We start from the raw sequence: 22,117 nt of genomic DNA, 5'->3' as shown, positions 1-22,117 counted from the left end.
AGTTTGAGTTGGCTGATTAAGTTTTTTATGTCACTTTCTGTCGCTCTCTGATGGGTTGACTTTTTTCCTTGTCCCTTCTTTGTGTGGCGGCTTCCCAGCCTGCTTATCCAAGTGGTCAAGTTTGCCTCTCATTAGAGAAAAAGTCAGTATTAAAAATGTGTCACTTTTCTCTCAACTTTAATGTCATTTAGTGACATTTAAAGGGTGGACGGAGCCTTAAGATCAGACGTGGCAACCTTTATCCCTTCATCATTAAAGGGATTGTTGAAAACAAACCAACATGCTGAACTTTACTGAGATGATTGTATCAGTTTGATATCATGAGGCCAGGCCATCAAACACACAGCTTTATCTAAAAATGCTGCTAGAAAGATTTTCAAAATAGTTTTGGCTGTTTTGCTCTCATCTGTTTTGCTGATAAATTTAAAGATCAAGTTGGACATCTTCAAATGTGAAAATTCCTCTTAAGATCCCGCTTGTCTCTACTCTCATTTATCCTGGTTTTTGGTGAGAGAACTTGAGAGCTGTAAGAGTTTTAGACCTCTTGTGGCTCTTTTTTTTAATCATAAAATAATCTAACATTTGGCTTGGAAACCAACCTACTTGAAGTTAAGTCGGGTCAACAAGAGTCAATTTTAACTACAACAAAACCTATTTTATATATTTTTGTAATATAATAGTTTGTTCCTTTCAAGCTATTTTTTTTTTGGTTTCATTATTTGAATTAATCGCCTTTTAGGGCTTTGTTTAAACAAGTTTTAAAGGCCTACAGTGTTTAGACATAGATGTTATGAATTGGTTGCATCCATTAGTTACTTTGTTTTTAAAAAGGTAATTAACAATATATAATTTACATATTTTTTTCCTAAGGATACTTTTGATTAGCTGCCATCTTTTTTTGGATATGTTAGGGTTCTAAATGACTCCACAAGGTGGCAACAAAACACCAAATACTCCTCCTCCTCCAAGCTACCGACTGATGGTCATCTGCTCCTGTGTGGTGCATCATCAGGCAGGAAGTAGTGAATTTTACATCAGACATGGTGCTTAGTCATAATAGCATCCAACCATGTGAATCTACCGTACCATAAAAGCGTCTGTATCCTGTTTGGTACAACAGATTTAAGCGAGATCCCTCATATTCCAGTGTAACTGAGAATGTCAAATCTGAAATGACCAGTAAGATGCACTTTGTTACTCTGAAGCAGGAATAATGGAGGATCACTAGCAACAAGCTTACACCAAGGACTAAAGAATACAAGGCTCAAAAACTCCAAGGAAGGTACATTGAGATCCATTCACGCTGAACGCGGTTTAGATGAAAATAAATGAAAAATGTGCATGGCCCGTCTCTCTTTCGCCGTGCAAAAATAAGCAAAATATCACAAAGTTCTGGAGGGTTGAGCATGATGGAGCCCCACCATGAGTGTCTGTCTGCCAGCATATTAGGCGAGTGAGCTCCGCTGGACACCGGGAGGTTGGCTGCAGCCAGAGAGCCACCGCAGGAGCAACAGGCTGTTGATCAGTCCAGAGTGTATCCGGCTTTTCTCAGTCCTTAAGGTTTAAAAAAAACCCCAGTTAATTGTAGATGAAACGATAAATCTCGGCTTTGAGCTTGTTTTTCCTCCTCATCCTTCCTTTTTTTCCCTTTACTCGAGAGCGGCATGTTGTTTGCTGACAGCACAAGCCAAAGCAGAGGAGGAGCGAGCACTGACGTCATCGTGGTGCGCCCCTTGGTAATGCTAAGTCAAACTGATTTATGTGAAAAAGAAAAAGCAGTCTTCATTGTCTAATTATGTCACAGAATGAGCGGTGTTGAAGAAGAAACAGAAAAAGCCGTTCGCAGTTACATTTTGAAAATGAAAAAGTATTTCTGTTTATGCATTTTACTTTTTAATTTGATATTTCAAATTGAATTTTAATACACATTTACTAAAGAACTTTTTGAAAATGAAATGTCAAATTTTATTTTCTTGATCAGTTTAATTATGTCACAGAATGAGTGGTGTTGAACAAGAAACGGAAAAAGCCGTTCGGAGAATTGCTTTTTCATTTTATTATTTCAGAGATAAGTAATGCAAGTACATTTTGAAAATGAAAAAGCATTTCCAGTATTGACTTTTATTTTGAATTATGAGTCACAAGCCCTTCCATAAAAGTGGGAGAAAAGTATTTAATCAGCCACCAGTTATGCAAGTTCTCCCATTTAAAAAGACGAGAGAAAAACCTGTAATTTTCATCACAGATATACTTAAACTCTAAAAGACAAAAAGAGAGAAAAAAAAATCACATTTTCTGATTTTGAAATAATTTATTTGTAAATTATGGTAGAAAAAAGTATTGGGTAATTTACAAACAAGCAAGATTGATGTCTCTCACAGATTTGTAGCTTCTTCTTTAAGAGGACCTTCTGTCCTCCACTCGTTACCTGTATCAATTACACCTGTTTGAACTTGTTATCTATATAAAGGATACCTGTCCACAACCTCAAACTGTCAGTTAATCTAGCTGTAAGTCCCATTGTGCCTTTGCCAGCCTTTACCAAACATGGTTCTGCCATGGTTGATTATGGAGAGGTTTGTGGACCTATCGCTGCTAAATATTAGATACAAATCTCACAGTCCATCTGTGATACAAGGCTACATACATGAATATAATGGTTATGTGAAAAAATACAGTGATGCATCAAAGGGGCGTACGGGGGGACACAAGTTCAGCATTTGTTACTCTTAAATTTGATATCATTGTTCAAAATAAACTTTGTGAGAAAATTTCTGTTTACACTGCGGAGCTGATAGCTATATTATTGTCTCTGCAGTGGGTTGAGGAGGTCAAGCCTCTCAGAACCTTATATGCTCAGATTCCAGTGCATCATTGATGAATATCAAAAGCAGTTTTTCACACAGCACAACTGATATTTTAATGGAAATAGGAAAAAAACACTATACAGTTTACAATCAGAAGGACTCTTTTCCATTTATGTGGATACCAGCATACATTGGAATTATAGAAAATGAGTGGGCAAAAAAAAAACAAGCAGCTGAGAAGCCTAGTGTTGACTTACATATTGCTGTAAGCAAAAAAGAGGTGAAAAGTCTGTTGAAGGAAAAAAATTGACAAATGGCAAAAAAAGATGGGAGGGTGACAATAAAGAGAGGTGGTATTGCAGAATACAGAAGGTTAATGGCAGGATAGGGTGGACTGGAGAGCAGAATTGTGTCCAGGCTTAGACTTGGTCACTCACAATTTAATTATCTTTTCAAAATTGGAAAACAGGTTAATGGTAAATGTGATTTTTGTGTTGCAGAGGAAACGATAGAGGACATGTTGATGGTTTGTGGGTAAGTTCTCTGTTCATATACTGTGGAACGTCTCGGAAAAAAAAGAAATAAAATGGGGGATAGCAGATATTTTGAGCAACACCAGCAGTTATCCGTTTGTATTTCTTTTTGGGGGCAGACAAAATTGATTACTAAAACAAAAGGGAATTAGTGGGTTGACATTCTGACCCTCCATACCAGTAGGTGGCGGTATGCACAGTGACGCTGTGTGCCATCATAAAAAAAACACTAGAAGAAGAACCTCAAACAGTCACACTCCAAAGTCCACTATGGCTAAGACCAAAGAGCTGTCTAAGGACACCAGAAACTGCTAAAAACCCCTACTATCCATCCATCTTCTTCTGCTCATCGAGGACCGAGTCGGGGGGCACCAGTCTATGCAAAGACGCCCAGATTTAACTTCCTAAAGGTAAAACACTTAAAATTATGAAAACAATCAGACACAGAATGAGATAATGACATTTTGGGATAAAATAATCAATTGTCCTCTAATCTGTACAATCAAGCCAGAACATGCAGTTATGTGTACAGAGGTAGAGCGTTTGACCTCTGCATATAAGTCTAAGTGTCTTTGGACAAAACACTGAACCCTAGATTGCTTATGGTTTGGTGATTCCTTTGCATGCCAGCTCTCCAACGGTTAGTGTGTGTGAGGGGTGGATATTACTTGTAACTGTAAAGCACCAAAGGCCTTAGGGAAGGGAGAAAAGTGCTTTATAAGTGTATGCCATTTACCATTTTAGTCCAGTGACACTGATAATACATTTCAAAGGAGCAATGAAAGATGCAGCAAAGAGGATGGGAGTTTGAAAATGTTGATTATAAGTAAAGAACAAATGTCGAGGTGATGCATCTCTACGTATAAAAGGAGTTAAAGAAAGATGGGGAAGGGAAGACCAATAAAAGGTTTTTCTGAATTTTCCCAGAGGATTTAGATACATCTTAAGCAATTAAGATGGTGAAAACATCAGCTACCAGTAGTTAGATACTTCCTACTTCTGGTGTGGATGCACCCTGCCCTCGCCTTATCTTAGCTGGGATAGGCTCCAGCAATCCATGTGACCTTAACCAGAGTGAAGCTGCAAAGATAATGGATAGGTGGATCAGATGTCAATTTCAAGAGGGTTTTGCTGCAAATGTAAACTGTCTGAGGCTAACAACTCTTACTGTAAGTATGATAAATGCTTATCATTGTTAGCTTAATTAAGTTTAGACGAGAAAAATCCTCATCAGTGGAATGCAATAATTCATCATAGCAACAGTTCAACAAATACGATCATACATTGTGCTTAAAGGGGTCTTACATTCACTCTGAGAGCATTTGTCCAGAAAATTAAATAAAAAAAGATAAAAATAAAATAATGAAGCAGCAAATTTGAGAAACTGATAGGAAGGTGTTGCTGCTTGAATGAATTCATGAGGGTAGGAAAAACAGGAAATTCATTTCCTCAGAACAAGAAGCCACAACAGCAGCAGCAGTAACTTTAAATGAAATAGGCCGCAGGAACATAGGTAATATTATGCCTAATATGAATTATGGATGCTGCTCTGTGATGAAAAATGATTGTAAAGATGAAATCTGACACTGGAACAAATGCAGTGAAGTATCTTCATGATGATGGCAGGGCATCATGAAAATAAAAAAAACTCAACAAACAAAATAAAAATCAGACACAAAGGATGTTATTGTGAAGACTGTTCCTCTTTTTTAAAGATTTTTTAATTCTGTGAATCACTTTGTGTAGCCTAGTAAGAATACAGTTTTATTTGATTGGACCAAAAATTCTAAGATATGATGTTAAATTAATATTAAAAATGTAATGCATTTCTTTGTCCAGACAAAAGATCAGACTACATGTATTTTGCGTGATGTATTTGTTTCATAATTGTTGGAAGGGGAAATTCATAAACTCTGGAACTGTGATGTTTCTTTTCCCAGTGCTCCTATGTGTACATGAAAGTGCCTCTGATCTGATTATTTACTTATATTAAGCCACATATGTTCAGGTGGAGTAAGAGCATTCTGCATCACTACATGATCCTGTGAGCTGATTCACAGGCTTAACAGAAAAGAATAGTTTAATCTAGTTATACACTGAAAATTGGCATTTATATTATCTGCATATTAATTTAAAAAATGCAGAACCGAAATAACTATTCTGACAGAACTTGTTAGCTTAACAGACTAAGTTGTTGCCACCTGAGATTCTGTTAATTTAGCCCAAATTTGTCAGAAACTTCAATTAACCTGGTTCTGAAACAGGCTTCTTGAGGGATTTGTTTAAAACTGGCTGGTGAAAAAGAAAAAAAATGTATATTTTTGTGTGTATATATATATATATATCGTTTTGTTTTTGCTGACAAAAAAAAACCTGATGCAAGTTTACTTTTTCTGAAAAAACAAACAAAAAAACCTTTATATTTTTCTTTGTAAAAAAAAAAAGAAAAAAAAAACATTTAGAACAATTCCTAAGATTACCATCAGGGGACAGTCTTGTCATCTTTAAAAGGTTTTAAAGAGGGACAGGGATGCTAGAAGTCTTTAAACCTGTTTCCACTTATGTATGTCCCTGGTGTAACACCCTTGATCAAATAACTTTAACCCATTAACCGGTTCTCTGCAGAACCTATGAGCTTCATCAGGTATTCCAAAAAAAAAAAGAAAAAAAAAAACAACAACACACAGGGCAGGTTACCTAAAGTCAGTGTTGGAAAAGACTGCTTTACTCATTGTACTATATAGTGGGCTGCAGTAACATCTTTATTTTGCTAATTTTGGACAGACAAACCTAACAGTAGAAGGGATATAGAAGGGTGTCCCCATTTAAACCTTTAATATATGTCTCATTGGAAACATTCATTATAGAATATGCTGTGTCACATCCAAGGACGAGACAAATTCAAACATATACAAGGTTATAATTAGATTTGTCTAACTTAAATAAATGCCTTACTGTGTTCATATGCTTTATAATTACCTACAATTGTGTTTGTATTCTTTTTAAAGTCTCTGGATTAATTTATATTAATATTTCCACTCAAAAATACTTGGAGAAAACTAGTATAAAATGAAGCACGATAGACAGCTGAAGATGTAATTAAAGCCAGTCCTAAAGAATAATTTCAACAGGGCATTGCTGTACTCTACAGACCAAAGGAGCATTTCTAGGTTTGAAAATGGAGCTTAGGAACCATTGCTGCTCTCTGAAGAGTTGCTATCTTCAGCACAGTGGGAGCATTTGAATAAATGCTCCTGCTTTGCCCGCTCTCAGGTGGCAAATGCAAACATATTTCCTTTCTGTCCACTGCTGGAGGTGTGCTCATCTGTTTGTGTGAGTGTGCACACTTCTGTGTGTACAGGTGTGTAACTCAAAAAAGCAGAGGAGAAATAGATTGTTTTACAGGTGGCCCCCCTATGAAAATAATATATATATTTATAATATTTTTTTTTACCTATAATCTAAAATGATATCTTCAACAATTAGTTTAGAGAATATATATATATATATATATATATATATATATATATATATATATATAAAGTTTAGCATAAAATACAAAAAGGGTTTATACTCAGTAACCCTCTGTTGTGACTGTAAAATCTGTCAAACAAAATAATCTCTAAGCTCGTTTCAGTTTGATCAGCTGTTGGACTGGACAAGGTAAAAAAAATAAAAACGAGAAGAAATTATATAAATTTTTGTGCTGTGTCAAACTTTGATTAAAATTCAAAATGAAACACACTTATGGAATTGGAAACAAGGCAGAAAAAGAAGATAAAATAAAGCTTAATTATGTGGTGAGCAAATTCATATACAATTGTACTTCGATTGGTAATTAACAGAACTTAAGTGTACGAAATGAGTTTTTGTTAACAATTGTAGGTCTGTAGTTCTTTATAAGAGAAAGATACCAATTATGACCAGAAGCTTCAAAGGAGGCACATTGAGAGCTGAGATCCTTACTTAAAAACATTTGCTCACAGGCCCATTGACAGGTATGCCTCTTCATTATAAGAGTTTGGTTATTGTTATTCTTTGTAGGACCTGTGAGTATAATTTTAGTGTTTCTCTTTAGGGCAAAATATTTAATCTCTCACCCTGTTTTGAATATTTTGAAATGTCCTCATGTGTGTTCTGACTCACACTCATTCTACTGACTGTACCAAAGCATTTCATGTACTTCCCTAAAAGCAGATTGTTTTAGGATTGTGTTATAGGTGTATGAGTTATCTAATAAAGGCAATATTTAAAAAAATGGATGTTACATAATTTAAAAAAGTGAATACATATGAATAGTAGTTTGCCATGCCTGCAGCCTCCTGCTCAATAACAGACTTTCATCTGACTTTGCTCCTAAGCAACAGTTCTAAAATAAGTTTTTTACATTATAATAATACATGTGTTTCTATAACTGCACATCAAAGGATGCTGCAACATATGGTGATAGATATATTTTTGTTAGTACAATTACAAGTTTCAGGTATGTCAGATATTTAACCCAGATTTAAGATATAATTTACCAGAGGAACAGAAAGAAAAACAAAAACAGGAAAAACTAAACTCCAATGGAAAACAAGATAGCATTACCAGGGATAATCTAAGTGTGAATGCTGTAAGCTGAATGTAGCTGCTAAAGATTCTCAAGCTGATACTTGATAATGCTGAAAATGATAGCTGAACATGCTGACACTGAAAGCTTGATAAAATATTAGCCAAATGCCAATTTATCTAAAAAAAGGAAAAATGTCAAATTTTCCCAAAACAGTTAGCATAATGCTAACATATTAGTTAAAGTCAAAATTTGCCTAAAGAACTTGGAAAAATGTTTTGGGAAAAAAGCTATCACAATGCTTAAATACTAGCTAAACTCTAAATTTGCCTAACAAACTTGATAAATGTATATTTTTATAATCAGCCAGCACTATGCTAATATACTAGCTAAACACCAAATTTGATCTAAAAAAAACTAGAATTTTTTTTTTCCAAAAAGCTAACGTAATGCTAAAATATTTAGCTCTAAATTAGCCTAAAACTGTCCAAATCAGCCAAAAACAGCTAGCATGTACAATAAAAGCTCAAATTTAAATTACCCTAAAAAATCAGGTAGTTTCTGAAGATTTTCAAGTTTGAATGGTGAATTCTAAAGTTTTAAAGAGTACAAAGATTTTGAAGGATTTGTGCAACTTTTAATTTATTTCCTAAGGAGCATGTTTTGCTCAATATTTCAAAAACTATAAAGTTTATGAATACCAAAAGTACAATGCTCACTAAGCATTCACACATTAAACTGACACCAGAAAGTTTTTTGTTGTAGTTTTACAAACATTTACATGTTTTTTTCCTCCTCATTGTCAATCCCTTCTCCTAAAGTGTTAGGTATAACACCATTCACATTGTCTAGTGTGTAAATTAGGGCATGAGTGAATTGTGTGACTTCTTGGACAGCCAATAGATAATGTCCTCACTGAGAAGTAGGTCATTGTGAGTAGCTTTCAAATCAAAGTCAGCGTTCTCTGCAGTTTTCATTTTAGTCAAGCTACTCATTTGTGTTTGGATTTGCCAACAGATGATGGGTGAACAAAGTGATGGCTCCACATTAGTAAAGTCTGAACCATTGTCTCAGAAATTGAAATATTCTGTTTGGATGTAATTTTTTTTTTCTTTTTTGTAAATAAAGTTTGCTGAAAAGGTCAGCCTGCTTACTTTGCTTTTAAGTGTATAAGCTGTGCTGGAGGTGCACTTATTCATTCTGAGCCAGCCTGTAGGTTGGTCAGGAAGGCCCTCTCACAGACTAAGCTCCAACTGAAACAGTAATTACACGTGAGCAGATGGCACGGCTCGAGGACTCTCTTTCCTCACTCTCTTTCGTCCAGAACCACCACCTGCAGCACACTTGCTCCAAATGCCCTCAAAGGATGGCTACACATAGATTATTGTCCACAGTAAACACTCCCCTTCCTGTGTTATTGGTCTTGACTCTACATGCATTTGATTCATAAAAATGTAGTCCTCAAATTAAGGTAATTGATTGATAGCTTTTTCCAATTAATCTCATTATTGGTGCTGGAAATTTAGGGAACAAAATGGAAATATTCTATGATTTTCAGCTTTAGTGGCAAAAGCTCTAAAAGTGCTGCAACAGTGAGACTGGGTGGAATAGATGCTAACTGTGCAGCCCATGTCCTTTCTCTTGTCTTTGAAAATATGCTTGTGATTTATGAGGGGGGAATACAAATAATGTCTATGTGGCTTTTGTTTTTGTTTCAAAGGGTCAGTGCAGACTGTCAGAAATATACAAACAACTAAAAGTTTCCAACTTCTAACTAAGCTTTATTATAACATTTTCAGAGTTCAGCATAATTGGTGCTTTCAAAAGTTTTTGATGCTTTTAAAATATGAACTTTTCAATCAAATAGATAGAAATACAGTGCGTCCCACTGAGCGACCTGACTGCAGATATAAGCACTCGTTTTTATTCAAAGCGGCAACATGAGTTTGAGCGGGAAACCACCATCAACAACTGTAGTGTTAAAGGAAATAAACCATCTTTCTCCCATCCCTACTCGTCATGCGTGTTTGCTATAAAACTGTCAGCCAGCTGAAGCAATTATAGAGCAGTTTGAGCCAACAACACCCAAACGGTCGGCTGCTCGCTGTAATTCTTCATTTCACATCTATCAAGGTCCGGTTGACAGAGCCATTGTCCTACATGCTCTTAAAGGAGTTGCTGGTGCTGGCCTTCGCTGTATCTAATGACCAAAGGCGCTTTCTTTTTCCCACGGTGGTGTTGTGATACTTAGTGCTCAACCAATGTAGGGACAACCTTTGTCCTTTAATAGCTCACCTTTTCTTCCCTTTGTGATTAAAGACATTTTTTTTTTTGTCTTCTTGGGAAAAAAGAGTTTTCCCCACAGAGGGACAAAATGAAGTAATTATAAGTTGGAAAGAAGCACAGAACATTAAAACTATAGAACACTTATACATCTCTATTCTCAGCAAACTCAAGCAAACGGATAAATACCAAACCAGCATGCCTGTATCCAGACAGTCATGAGACTTATAGAAGTGAGATGCACATCTGAAAATGGAGAGGAAATGAAAAGTCAGTGAGATGCAAAGTTAGTATCTGGATGACAGGCTTATTTGCAATGACTGTTTTTCATTTACATTTAATACTGTTGTACTTTCTGGAAAACTGCATCAAAAAGGTAAATTATTTTAGATTATGAGAAAGGGCGCATAAACAATTAACTATTTTATGCAATTTAGTTACGTTTTCGCCCTGCGACAGACTGGCGACCTGTCCAGGGTGTACCCCGCCTTCGCCCTTCAGTAGCCGGGATAGGCTCCGGCGCCCCCGCGACCCCGAAAGGGAAGAAGCGGTCAAGAAGATGGATGGATGGATAGTTACGTTTTCAACATTAAATTGAACATATAAATACATATTAAGCTAAAAGTGTCTTTAAATAATCAAGGTCAGGTTTATAGACTATAAAAGTTTATATAAATTTATTTATTTTTTTTTTACTCAAACTTTTAAATTTAGTTTAATCTTTATTTAAGGATATAATTTTTCTTAAAAGTTTGGAATCTTTGTAACTTTACTAGTAACAATATATTTATGAAAATTAAAAATGTAGGTTTGTTTCATTTTTACAGCTCTTGACTGTTGTTTTTGATTTTGTAGTCCATAATACTTGATTATATATTTTTTTAAATGTGAAAGTTCAAAAATTTTATATATATATATATATATGTGTGTGTGTGTATATAAATGAATATACATACTGTATTCATACTGTGTATACACATATATAATGATGTCTTTGTAAGACTTGATTGCAATTTTATATAGTATATGCTTTATATATTACTCATGCTATATGGTATATGTATGATATATGTATATTCCACTTCATTGGGATCTATAGTTGAAAAAAAAATACTCTTGTGATTTTATGAGCAAATTAATTTGTTTAACAGTAAAATCTAATAAAACATATTTTAGGCTAACTCCCACTTGGTTTTTGTATTTAGATATTAATAATTAGTTTGGCTTTTTATTCCAGCCCCGCCCACTCCTGCAGTCACACCAGGTGTGAAGCTGCCAATCTTCCACAGCTGTCTTACGTTTAGCTAATTGATCCTCAGTCTATGAACGAGCTTCAAGTTAACATTCACTTCTTGTTCTGTTTGTCTCTGCTTTGTTCAGAAGTTTTGTCTTAAAAAATATTCTATTGTGGTCCTCAAAACATCTATCTTATTGTATTGGTTTTATTTACCCCATAAGTTTAATTTTTTTATTATTATTCATTTAATTGATTTTAAACTTTTCATTTCACTGATGTAATGTTTGTTCAAGCAATCTTGAGCTTTCAAGCTTAAAAAAATGTGGTAAATTTGTTTTAAAAAATCAGTGTCTTTCACTAAGCTAAGAAGCAACACAATTATTTTACACTTAAGGTAACTCGAAATGTAAAATCAAATACTATTTACAGTAAAGTGAATGAGAAAATGAAACGTTAAACAAATTGGTTTGAAATGTGTTAATTCAAATATAAATGAAACATCAGAGAGGCTGTTTTCTTCTCTAGACAAATGTTCATATCTCCAGAAATATTTCACCTATCAAAATATCTAAACCCTTCTAAGAATTCTAATCTAATTGGCTGTTGTGCGAAATTTGTGCCTCTAGGTTTATGTGGATTCTTAAAAGTTAATACCCCAATTTGAAAATAAAAAAGTTCTCTAATTTTAAATGGCTAGACATTTGAAGCTCCAGAGCAGCGGCCTGTAACCTGAGACTCTGGGTCTCTGGTTAGGAAGAAAAATAAAAATCTTTTGAATTTTAAAAAGTAATACATGCTGGACTTCTTCGCACATCAATCTAAAAAAAGCAGTCATAAGTCAAGCTTTATCCAATATATTCCCAGACTGCTGAAGCATATGTATTTCACCATGAGGCTCCCGACTACAGAAACGCAGATTTTGGAGCACCTTGTACCACAGAAAATCAATTGGAGCTGAGTAAGCATACATAGGCTGTGCACGATTGTTAGGCAGATGTCTTGTTGAAAAATTCAAGTTACCTTGTGGTCCAAACAATACAGTAAGGATCACTTCATTAGTTCTGATTTACACTTAATTGTCCTTTTTTTAGTTTTTTATGTTTTTTATTTCCCCCACTGGTGACTTCACACTACCTACTAATGCATTTGCTGCACGGATATGAATCTTTTATTTTGAAAGGAAGTCATGCAAACCTCTGTCAAGTTATAAAAGTTATTTTCTTTTTGTTTTATTCTGTTTATGAAAAAAAAAGTTTTTTTATATGCATCTTAATAGCAATGCCTTATGTAGGGAAGGCTGCATATCCAAGCATTAGAGAATATCGTGTTTGCTCTATAACTTTGAGTATTTCATCTAATAAAATCAAAAGCGCTTTGTTTTGTTTTGCTGAAAAAATACATGAGCATGGCATGAAATTAATGATGTCCTCGCTGAAGGATCAGAACATTCTTCTGAATTGAAATATTCTAAAAATGACCTGAGATTTTGATAAAATAAACTAATTGAGTAAAAACTATGTAGAATTGTTTATAAGGTGGTCACAGCTGAAACTATATAAACGTTAAAAGAGCAAAAAGTTTTTTAAAGAGTTCAGTAAGGATCTAAGCAAAAAAAAAAAAAAAACATATTCCCTAATATTACACTGAGAAACATACCAATACCAAGAGTACAAGTGTCTGTCTACTGATAGAGCTTAATGCTCTGGTACTAATGGCTGATTTTGAATTGTTTACATGTAAACAAAAGTAGAAGACAAATGTCAATTCTTTAACTGTTGGTTTATACAGAAACAATTTAGCAAAATAAATAAACGGGTTACAATTTATGTACAGTGTGCTCATTTTTTAAAAATAACTCCTAATTTTAAAGAGAAAAAATGACATTTATTTCCCCCCCTCTAGCGTTAAAAATGTCACTTTTTTTTTTTAAATAATTTTAGGATGTCACTAAATCCTGTTTCCTATGACCAAAATAATGTGTCCTAGTTTTGATAATGTTTTTAATTTTATTAAAAATACCTACCAAGAAGTCTAAATATTTTTCACTTGTTTTAGTTTTACTTGATTTCAAGTAAAATCCATGCTGAGAGGAAGAATTGTCTTTCGCAAAGAGAGCTCCATCAATTTTTCCCTGTCAGATAAACAGTCCTCTGCTTTGAAGGACAAACAAGTCCAACCTGGAGTCTTCATGTCTGTCAAGCTGTTACTCACACATAACAGCTGGCAGCATTCCATTATCATCGGGTCTTTCTTTGGCCCATAACTTCTGGATAATGCATCCTCCTCTTATTGAGCTTCACTGCTGTTTTATCCTGCTGTCACATGCTCAATTAGTTTGCACCTGGAGACGACTCCCGCTTTATTTAATTTTTGGGTGATTTAATACAAAAGTAAAGTCAGCATCTTCCCGTAAATCATATCGCCAGACTCTTTCTGAAAGATCAGAACTTGTCCAGCATTATCTGTTTGTCCTTTTGCAGTGTGCTGCAGAGAATCACCCCAAATTTCCCAGAGGAGTTGACAGTATGCAAATGAGGGGTCAAGGTTGTACATGTCAATGTTATTTTGCATCTTGGCAGCTCTACTGGAAGATGAGTCAGGTTTGTGTTTTCCTCTGGTTTCTGCCTTCTAGGAGAATGGGAAAACAAGCAAAAACACTTTCTACTTTTAGCTCCTATTCATACTTTTGCTCTTTTTTTTTCTAGTTTGCATGGTAAGAAATTCATCTGGCACAAATTAGAGTCAGCCCAAACAAAATTCAGTTTATTTTAGGACAAGACCGATGGTCTGAATGGTTTGAAATTTACACTCGCTAGTTGCAAGCATTTTCTCCTCTTTGGCAAGTAAAAATTAGAGTGTTAGTAGTCACATGGCGAGTAAATGTTTCTGTCAAATTAGTCATGTTTATTAATTCTTCTTTTGGTGAAATTCTTTTGTCCTCTCCTCCTCAACCTCTTGCACGGTGGTCAAGCGCATGTGACTAGTGTCACACCCCACCCCCACGGTGACTTCACCTGTGTAGCATTTAGTTTTTGGCTGAAACAGCAGAACATGGGGCAATTATTGCTCATTGCTGCTCATCTTAGCTCCAAAAGCCACGCCCCCCTCAGAGGAGATTCTGGAAACAGAGGTTTCAGATCAACATTAAAAATGGACATTTAAAAAGACATTTAGGTTGTGGGATTGTGGTTAAAAAATTATAAAATAAAAAAAATGTCATAGGGGGACTTTAAAGCAACAACAGACAGATAAATAAAATGTGATTTGGAGATTTCAATCTAAACAACCTTATGATGATTACACATTTCTCTTATGAGCCACATGTTCAAATTTGACAAATATAGTTAGGCTATTTGATTTATATTGTGATATTTATTGCTATCATCTGATATGAACTTGCCAAGCTCTGTTACCAGTCCTGCAGATATGAGGAAGATTTTTGTAAAAAAAAAAAAAAAAAAAATAATTCCTATAGTGTGAAGTAACTGAACGCTTTTTAAAAAAATATTATTTTAAAATCAGCTTGAAGCTATTACCTAAATCTCTCTTTTTGGCAGCTTTTGATTTTCATGTGATCTTTTTTTAATGAATATAAACGAAAATGCAAACATGCCAAAGATGTTTGTTTATTAATCGGGAAAATGGAAAAAAAAAAAAAAAAAACTACACAAAGAACTACAGCTTTGTATGTGTGATGGTTCAAGTGCATCACAGACTCTTAAGCTCTGCACTGTGCTGTTGCAGCCCTAAAAATGGTCATTTGGGAATAGTTAAAGTGAAGGAAAGATCCCACTTTATTTAATAATAAACCATCTTCTTGATTCGAAACTTAATTATGACAATTGTCTTTTTGAGGTCTGTTGGAATTTGTACAAATTAGTGATCAGGAGTTACAAACTTTTTTTTTAATTTGTTTATTTATTTTTTTGTCCATACCAGGCTTCTGTTAATGACCTAGTTAGATAAAGCAGGCAGCCTTTAAGCCACGGTAGGAGCGTCTTTGGAATATTTCTCCACCAACTTTAGGTCAGAAGAAGAAGATGCAGTAATCTGTCTCAATTTCAGTTACTGTAGGGAATAAAACACAGAAGATTCTTTCAATGTACGCGTGAGAGCTATGTAGTCCTACAGATGGCCTATATTAAAAAAGGCATAAAGGTGACATGTTATTTCGTCCCGCAGACATGCAAAACCTATTGTGGGTGTGGAAATACTGAGGGTAAGTAGAGCATAACTGATTTGAAAACACTCATCTCACGCATCATGAATCACAGAAAATGAAAAAACAAAAAAGCAGCCCTTCATACTCAGTTTAAGGGATTACAGTCTCTTGTAAAGGATTTTTACAGTAGGATCTAGACTGTTGGGTTTGCAAAAAATATGTAGGTGGCTAACACGGTGTTAGATTGTTACCTGTGCCAGGAAATTCTAGGAATTTTTAAAAACAGCATTAATTATTTATTTTCCCCCAATGATTCCTCTTGTACATCGTCATGTTTCCTTCTTAGAGAAGCTATTGTAGTTACTGTAATTGAAGTAACTTAGAGTTCTAATCAGCCAGGAGTATGTGTGATTCTAATGTTGCCTACATGGTAAGCTACAATGGGGATCGAAAGTTTGGGCACCCCAGATAAAATGTTCTAATATTCCTCTTGACTGCCATCTCTAACTTACATTCTGGACAGAGATATTGGCATCTGAAAACGTTTTGCTGTCTTCTCACAGCTTTCTCCTGCTTTGTAAGCATCATATTAAAAGGGTAAATTGTGGAAATAATCTTTTTTTAACATAATAGAAGAATGTATCATATGTAATTAAAGTATATGATACCTCTAGAGGAATTTTCTGTCTTTCCTTGGCGTCTTTATGCACAATAACATTTTACCAGGGATGCCCAAACTTTTGATCTCCACTGTGTGTTTAAACCGCCCTCAGCAACAAGGGACTACTTCCAATGAGAAGTCTATGTAAACTGATGAAGATGCACCTTTCAGGCTCCTTCTCAAAATTCTTGCATTCTTCTGTTGCTACGCAAGTTTTTAGGTCAATTATCGGGCTCTCTGCACAAAATCTGTAGCCTCTGAACCCTCGATAAAAGTCAAACTAGTTGAACTTTGACCAATAAAGGACTCAGATTTGATAGCGATGTATGGGTAACATCCTTTTCAAAACACAGAAGTGCCAACTGTTTGAAAATTGATCATGGAGAAGAAGTTAATAATTGCGGTTTGTGCTGGACCAGAATTCTATGACAAAGTCTTTTTTTCTTTTCATGTCACTTGTAGCTCCGCCCCTGGCCTGGGGCAAAGTTTGCAAGATTTGCACCTCTTGGACATTTTGCACCAAGACTCAAGTAGCATGTGCCAATATCGTGTAGCAACCATAGACCAGTTAATAATAACTATAGCAAGTGTTGAGGTCACGCATAGGAAATGCCTCATCTCCGACCCAGAGCCTTCACTCTCACTTCCTAATATGTCTACCGACATATTGCAACCGATTGCCACACATGGACAGCAATTAGTCTGAGTTGATATGAGTCACGTTTTTAGTGGAACTACTGTCGCCAATCATGAGTTGGGTTGATCCGGCTTGAAGTCCTCACCCCTCTCACTGAAAGTGGATCGGGGGAAATGTCAATCAAACGTTTGAGGTGGGGTCAGCAGGAGCTGAATGCTTTTACTGAGCCATCTGATTGGTCAGTTTATAACTGAATGATTTGCATGAAGAAAAAATATCTTAAAAAAATTAGGGTTAGAAAGAACGTGCTAAGAAAGCAGAACAAGAATGGTTATTTTGACAAATAAAATGACTGAGAAGCTGTCTATTTCTCATGGGACTTTTTGCAGCCTAGGGGTACTTACTATCTGGAACACAAAAGGGGAGGGTTGATAAGTCTATTGATATTCACGTCAATGGTTGCGACAGTCATATGCTAATCAGCATTTACTCTTAAACGCGCTTCACATGCCAGGTTTGAAAGAGACCCAGCTGTTTCTGCAGGTATTCTAAAAAATTTTTTTATGGTATTATCAATATGCATCCATTTTCTTAACCTGCTTTATTCCTTTTAAGGTCACAAGGTTCTCTTAGCCTTACCTGGCTACTTTTGGGCAAAGGCTGGGTACACTCTGGACAAGTCGCCAACCTGTCGTAGGGCCACACAATCACACACCCATACAACTTGCAGCTGCACGTAGGGGCAACTTAGAGTAATCACTAAGCTTAGGAAGCATGTTTTTAAACTGTGGGAAGAAGCCGGAGTGCCAAGTGAACATACAAACTTCACACAAAAAGGTAGTCGGGATTTGAACCAGGGCCTTCTCGCTGTTGTCAATAATTTAACCTAAAAACTTTAATCTTAAAACGTATTTAAACTCAGAATAAATATATATCTGTATATATAAAAGTTCTGACTGGACAACTGTTCAAAGTGACTCCCAGGTTTCAACACGTTAACATACTTTATGCACATAGAAGAAAAGTAGACTTTTGTACAATATCTCACTATATTTACATGACATACAATTCGCCATCAGTGCAATACATAGGAATGTTGCATATTTACTGAATGTTAAACTCTTTCCTTAATGAAGAAAAATAATTCCATTGATGAAGCTGGTAGAACCCATGTACAAATGAATATGTGCAACTTTAATGTCAATAACAGCTTCACAGGAAATCAAAATCTCTGTAGATCCCTCTGGACAATCAAACACTGAACATGTAATCAAACACATTTGTGTGAATGCTTGTCTGAGTGTATGACACGGTGCGTTTGAAATAACTTTGGCAGTTTATCAGGAACAAAGTAATCAAAAAATATGAAATAAAAGTTTTAAACTGTCATGTTCACAGTGGTCATTCAGAAAGGCTGGAAGCTGAGAGAAAAAGAAAAGAACATAAGAAAAACAGACTAAACTTTCTGCTTTTTCTGCTAAGACTGTTAGCACTGAACACTGTTGTCGTTTTTTGTAATGATTATAAAATTACAAAGACCTATGAAGGTTTACATAGCAGTCATCGCCATTTCAAAAAACATGGTCTATTTTCAGGTCGACTCGGAATACAAACGGTCTGAAGGCAAGGGGACAGGACCCTGCTGGGCGCTCATCATGGGAGAGACGTGACACAGAGGAGGACATGCACAACAGTGCAGAGAGGAAGAACATGAAGCCAGAAAAAACGGGTGCAAAATGAACGACTTCGCAACGATCAAAACGCCACACGGTCAGAAAATGACTAACACCGGACAAAATAATCAAGCAAATTTCAAACATACAAACTTCACCATAATTCATATACGTTTAGATCTTTTTTTTCCACTGGTTTGGCACTTTATTGGAACAAATCTCTGTTCAAAAAGACTAAATGTTGTACAAAAAGTATCATGTCTCATAAACATAACTGGTAGAATATAGTACTTAATAGTAAGCATACGGTAAGTAAACACTTGTACATACTGTAGTTTTAAAATGAACATTCCAACAGATGTTTTACGCACATGCACAAAAACAAACAAACACAACTCTCACTCTTGCTGCCTCGCCACTGTTGGGCCTCCTTTGCTTCTCTTTGGACAATCATTCTGCTCCTTCCAGCAAAACATCTGCTACCGCTTCCTCTCAGCCCCATCACACCCCGTTTCCAAGACAACTCCTCCTAAAACACCCCTTTTTGTTTTTTTTTTGTTTTTTTTGCTCCGCTTATGAGACTTCCTCCGTTGAGCGTGTGTCTGTCTTGAGGCGCACAAACTCTTTGGCCACTTCATCGTGGGTCCTTTGAGAGAGTATCCTCATGATTGTGAGGCCCGTTTCATCCATAGAAATGCTCCGTACAAGAGGGTAGTTGGCCGAGCAGCTGCCTTTGTCCGCGAGCTCCTTGAGCTGGATGACCGTCATGCCGATGATGCGGTCTTCCCGGGCAAAGCAGTAGTCCTTTACCGAAACGTGGAGCTCGTAGACCTCTGGACCATGTTCGTTACTCAGAACACTAGAAGTGAGAACATTAAGAAATCAGATGCAACATTTTGACTTGACAATTTTAGATGCTTTTCAAGAATAACTCAACAGATAATGCCATTCGCTAAAATATATTCCCCCACGGACTTCATTGCACTTTGTTATATAAGTCAGAGGAAAATCATTGGATGTTTATATCATAGAACACAGATTGCTTTTGGAGCCTGACATTCAGCTTTGTTTGCCGCTGAATATAACCTGTCAGTAAATGAGTTCAGCTTGATAGCATTTCCCCAAAGGGAAGTCTCATCAATGTGTACGGCTGTGATGAGGAAATGCAGTCGTGTTCTGTGAAGGAGATGAATGCCATCTCTCCAAAGAGCCATTATTCTCACACAAATGTTTCTTGGTTGTTTTCTAATTGTTCCCAGCAATACAATAGCATCTTAAAGTCAGAATGGGTTAGCACTTAGAAAGAGGACAGCACTGTCTCTGGTTTGTGGCTTAGGTCAATTCACTTAGCTCTATGAAAACAGAAAGGAGGGGACCAAAAGGTCAAAGCAGATGCGTTATGCCCTTTTTCTCCATAAAGCAAAAGAACACAAGACAGATGGTGCTTTTTAACCAGCTTCTGTTGGAGCTATGTCCATGTGTTTCTGTTCACTTCAGTTTTTAGAGGATACATGATGATACTCACTACTGGAATAGCTCATTATACTTTGGTGACCAGTTGTTGTTCTTGGTCTTGGTGCTAAATTTGCGCTTCTTGTCAGCCAAGTGTGGACCGATGGCATTGACTTCAACAAAGGGGCGGAACATGGCGTTGGTCTGCCAGCTGAGGTTGTTCACCCCGATCACTGTCAAATTCAGAGGACAAAGAGGTCATACAGGTCACAACAAAATCACAAAATCAGTTAAGACAAAAAAAAAAAAAAAATCTCAGAGAATGGAAAATTGGTATTTGCAATTATTATTTAAGACCAACTGTGATGAAAATTGTGTTTTTTTGAGTTTTAACAGGATTTCATGATGGAAGACAGATATATAAAACAATTTTGGCTTAAAATTGTATTTCTGGGTTTTTGTTTTTTCAAATTGTGATGAATCGGGACTGGAAAGAAATTCAGCTTGAAAAAGCTCTAGAAAATGATTTGTTTTCCTCGTTTGAACTCAAAAGAGAACGGCTGGGTAGCTCCAATATTGCTCGCCATTATTGTAATGTTAGATTGGAGTTGTGAGGGCCTGTAAGCTAGCGGTAAAGCAAGTAAACAAAGGGATCATGGGAAATAAGCTGAAGCTTACTCTGTGCCAACAGGCCCACAACTCAGAGGTGAATTTCTAATAAACTAATGCTGCTCTACAGAAACTATGTCCTATAACAGGACACAGGTTTATTTTGCTTTGGTTAAAGGCAAAACCACAAATAAAAGACTAGTAGGAAAGTTTTAAAAATAGATAAACAGATGGTTGTATTGGGATTTAAACTGTTTTAAATGGGAAACTATTAAGGCATCTGTAAAAATGTATTTTTGTTAGAAAATTAGAACTAAACATATTTGTTAAAATTATGTAAATTGTGTAAATAGTCAATGTTGGTTACGATGATTCAAAAATCGAGTATTATCATTATAATACTGCACTGCAATTCAAAACATGTTTGAATTCAGATTTTACACATTTTCATAAAACAACAAAATCAAACCAAAAAAATGGTTAATTCTCTGTAATAATTGATTTTCCTTTGATAAAAATGAAGCAAACAGGATTGCCATGGTAACCTAATTGCCAATCACCCAGACTTGTTAGAGCGGGTGCTGATTATAGATGTTTGCAGCTGTAATGCATATGGAGCTTCTCAGGGGAGGCGTAATAGATGTCATTACAGCTTCTGTGTGGGTGGAGAGATGAATCTGTGCCATTAAAAATTAGAAGTTGTGCTCATCTAAATGAAGATAACTGTTCACACCATTTTCTTACAGATGTAAACTTTTGTAAAATAACAGATTTGGTTTCAAAAGCCCAATTAGTTGAAGTTGCACCTCTTTGTTGGGTGCTAATGTTTGAGTTAAATATTTAATAGTAGATTTAAAAAGAAAATTGTTGGTGTAGTTTCATTTTTTTTTTATTCCAAATAATTAAAAAATTATCATTATTTGGACTGGAAATGGTTGAACTACGTTGTATGTTGCTGAGTTTATAAGGCAGCTCCTTGACTTTGACAGATGACAAACTAAAGGCGATGGTGGAAAACTCCTGGCATCATCAAACTTACTTGGAATTCTTTGCCAAATTTAATTGCACCACATCCAACAGTTGATTTGATATTTCAGCGCGGTCCATAAATTAACACAGTCTCCAATATACAAATAAAGCTGATCCATACTTTCTGTGCGACGGACTTATACTCCCAAATTCTGCTGATTATGACTTTAGCAGTAATTCCAAATCTGGCTGTTTGTTTGTAGGGGAGCGACATGAGTAAAAGGAGCTCTGACTTTGGGAAAAAGCTCACCTTTCACGCTGACTTTGTGCTCTCCGGTGCCAGGGTGAGAGATGAGATTCACTTGCATTGACAACTCCCCCACTGATCCACTGGATGATTGAGCTGGACACACACCAAAACAGCAACAGGAGAATTGGAGAGGCATAATAAAAATCACAGAGAGGCAGTCGAGAGGAAGCCAAGGAGAGACACAGTGAAAATAAGAGGACGTAAGGAAACGATCCAGAATTAGAAGCGGCTT

General features: G+C 35.9%; 1 protein-coding gene across 4 annotated transcripts in view; it reads right to left on the bottom strand.

Moving 5' to 3' along the window:
- Positions 1 to 17,857: 17,857 nt before the first annotated feature.
- Positions 17,858 to 22,117, bottom strand: part of LOC112160546 (protein unc-13 homolog C) — a gene marked incomplete in the record, with an annotated part of 136,537 nt that continues 132,277 nt past the window's right edge. For 3 of the 4 annotated variants that reach the window (XM_024295164.2, XM_036211111.1, XM_036211113.1), the window contains 3 exon segments: positions 17,858 to 19,404; positions 20,071 to 20,230; positions 21,886 to 21,978. In XM_024295164.2, the coding sequence (XP_024150932.1) occupies positions 19,119 to 19,404; positions 20,071 to 20,230; positions 21,886 to 21,978 (539 nt within the window). 4 annotated transcript variants of the gene reach the window in all.

This window comes from Oryzias melastigma, linkage group LG3 (genome assembly GCF_002922805.2).
Source record: "Oryzias melastigma strain HK-1 linkage group LG3, ASM292280v2, whole genome shotgun sequence".
Classification (NCBI taxonomy): Eukaryota; Metazoa; Chordata; class Actinopteri; order Beloniformes; family Adrianichthyidae; genus Oryzias; species Oryzias melastigma.
This window is presented reverse-complemented; position numbering and strand designations above follow the sequence as displayed.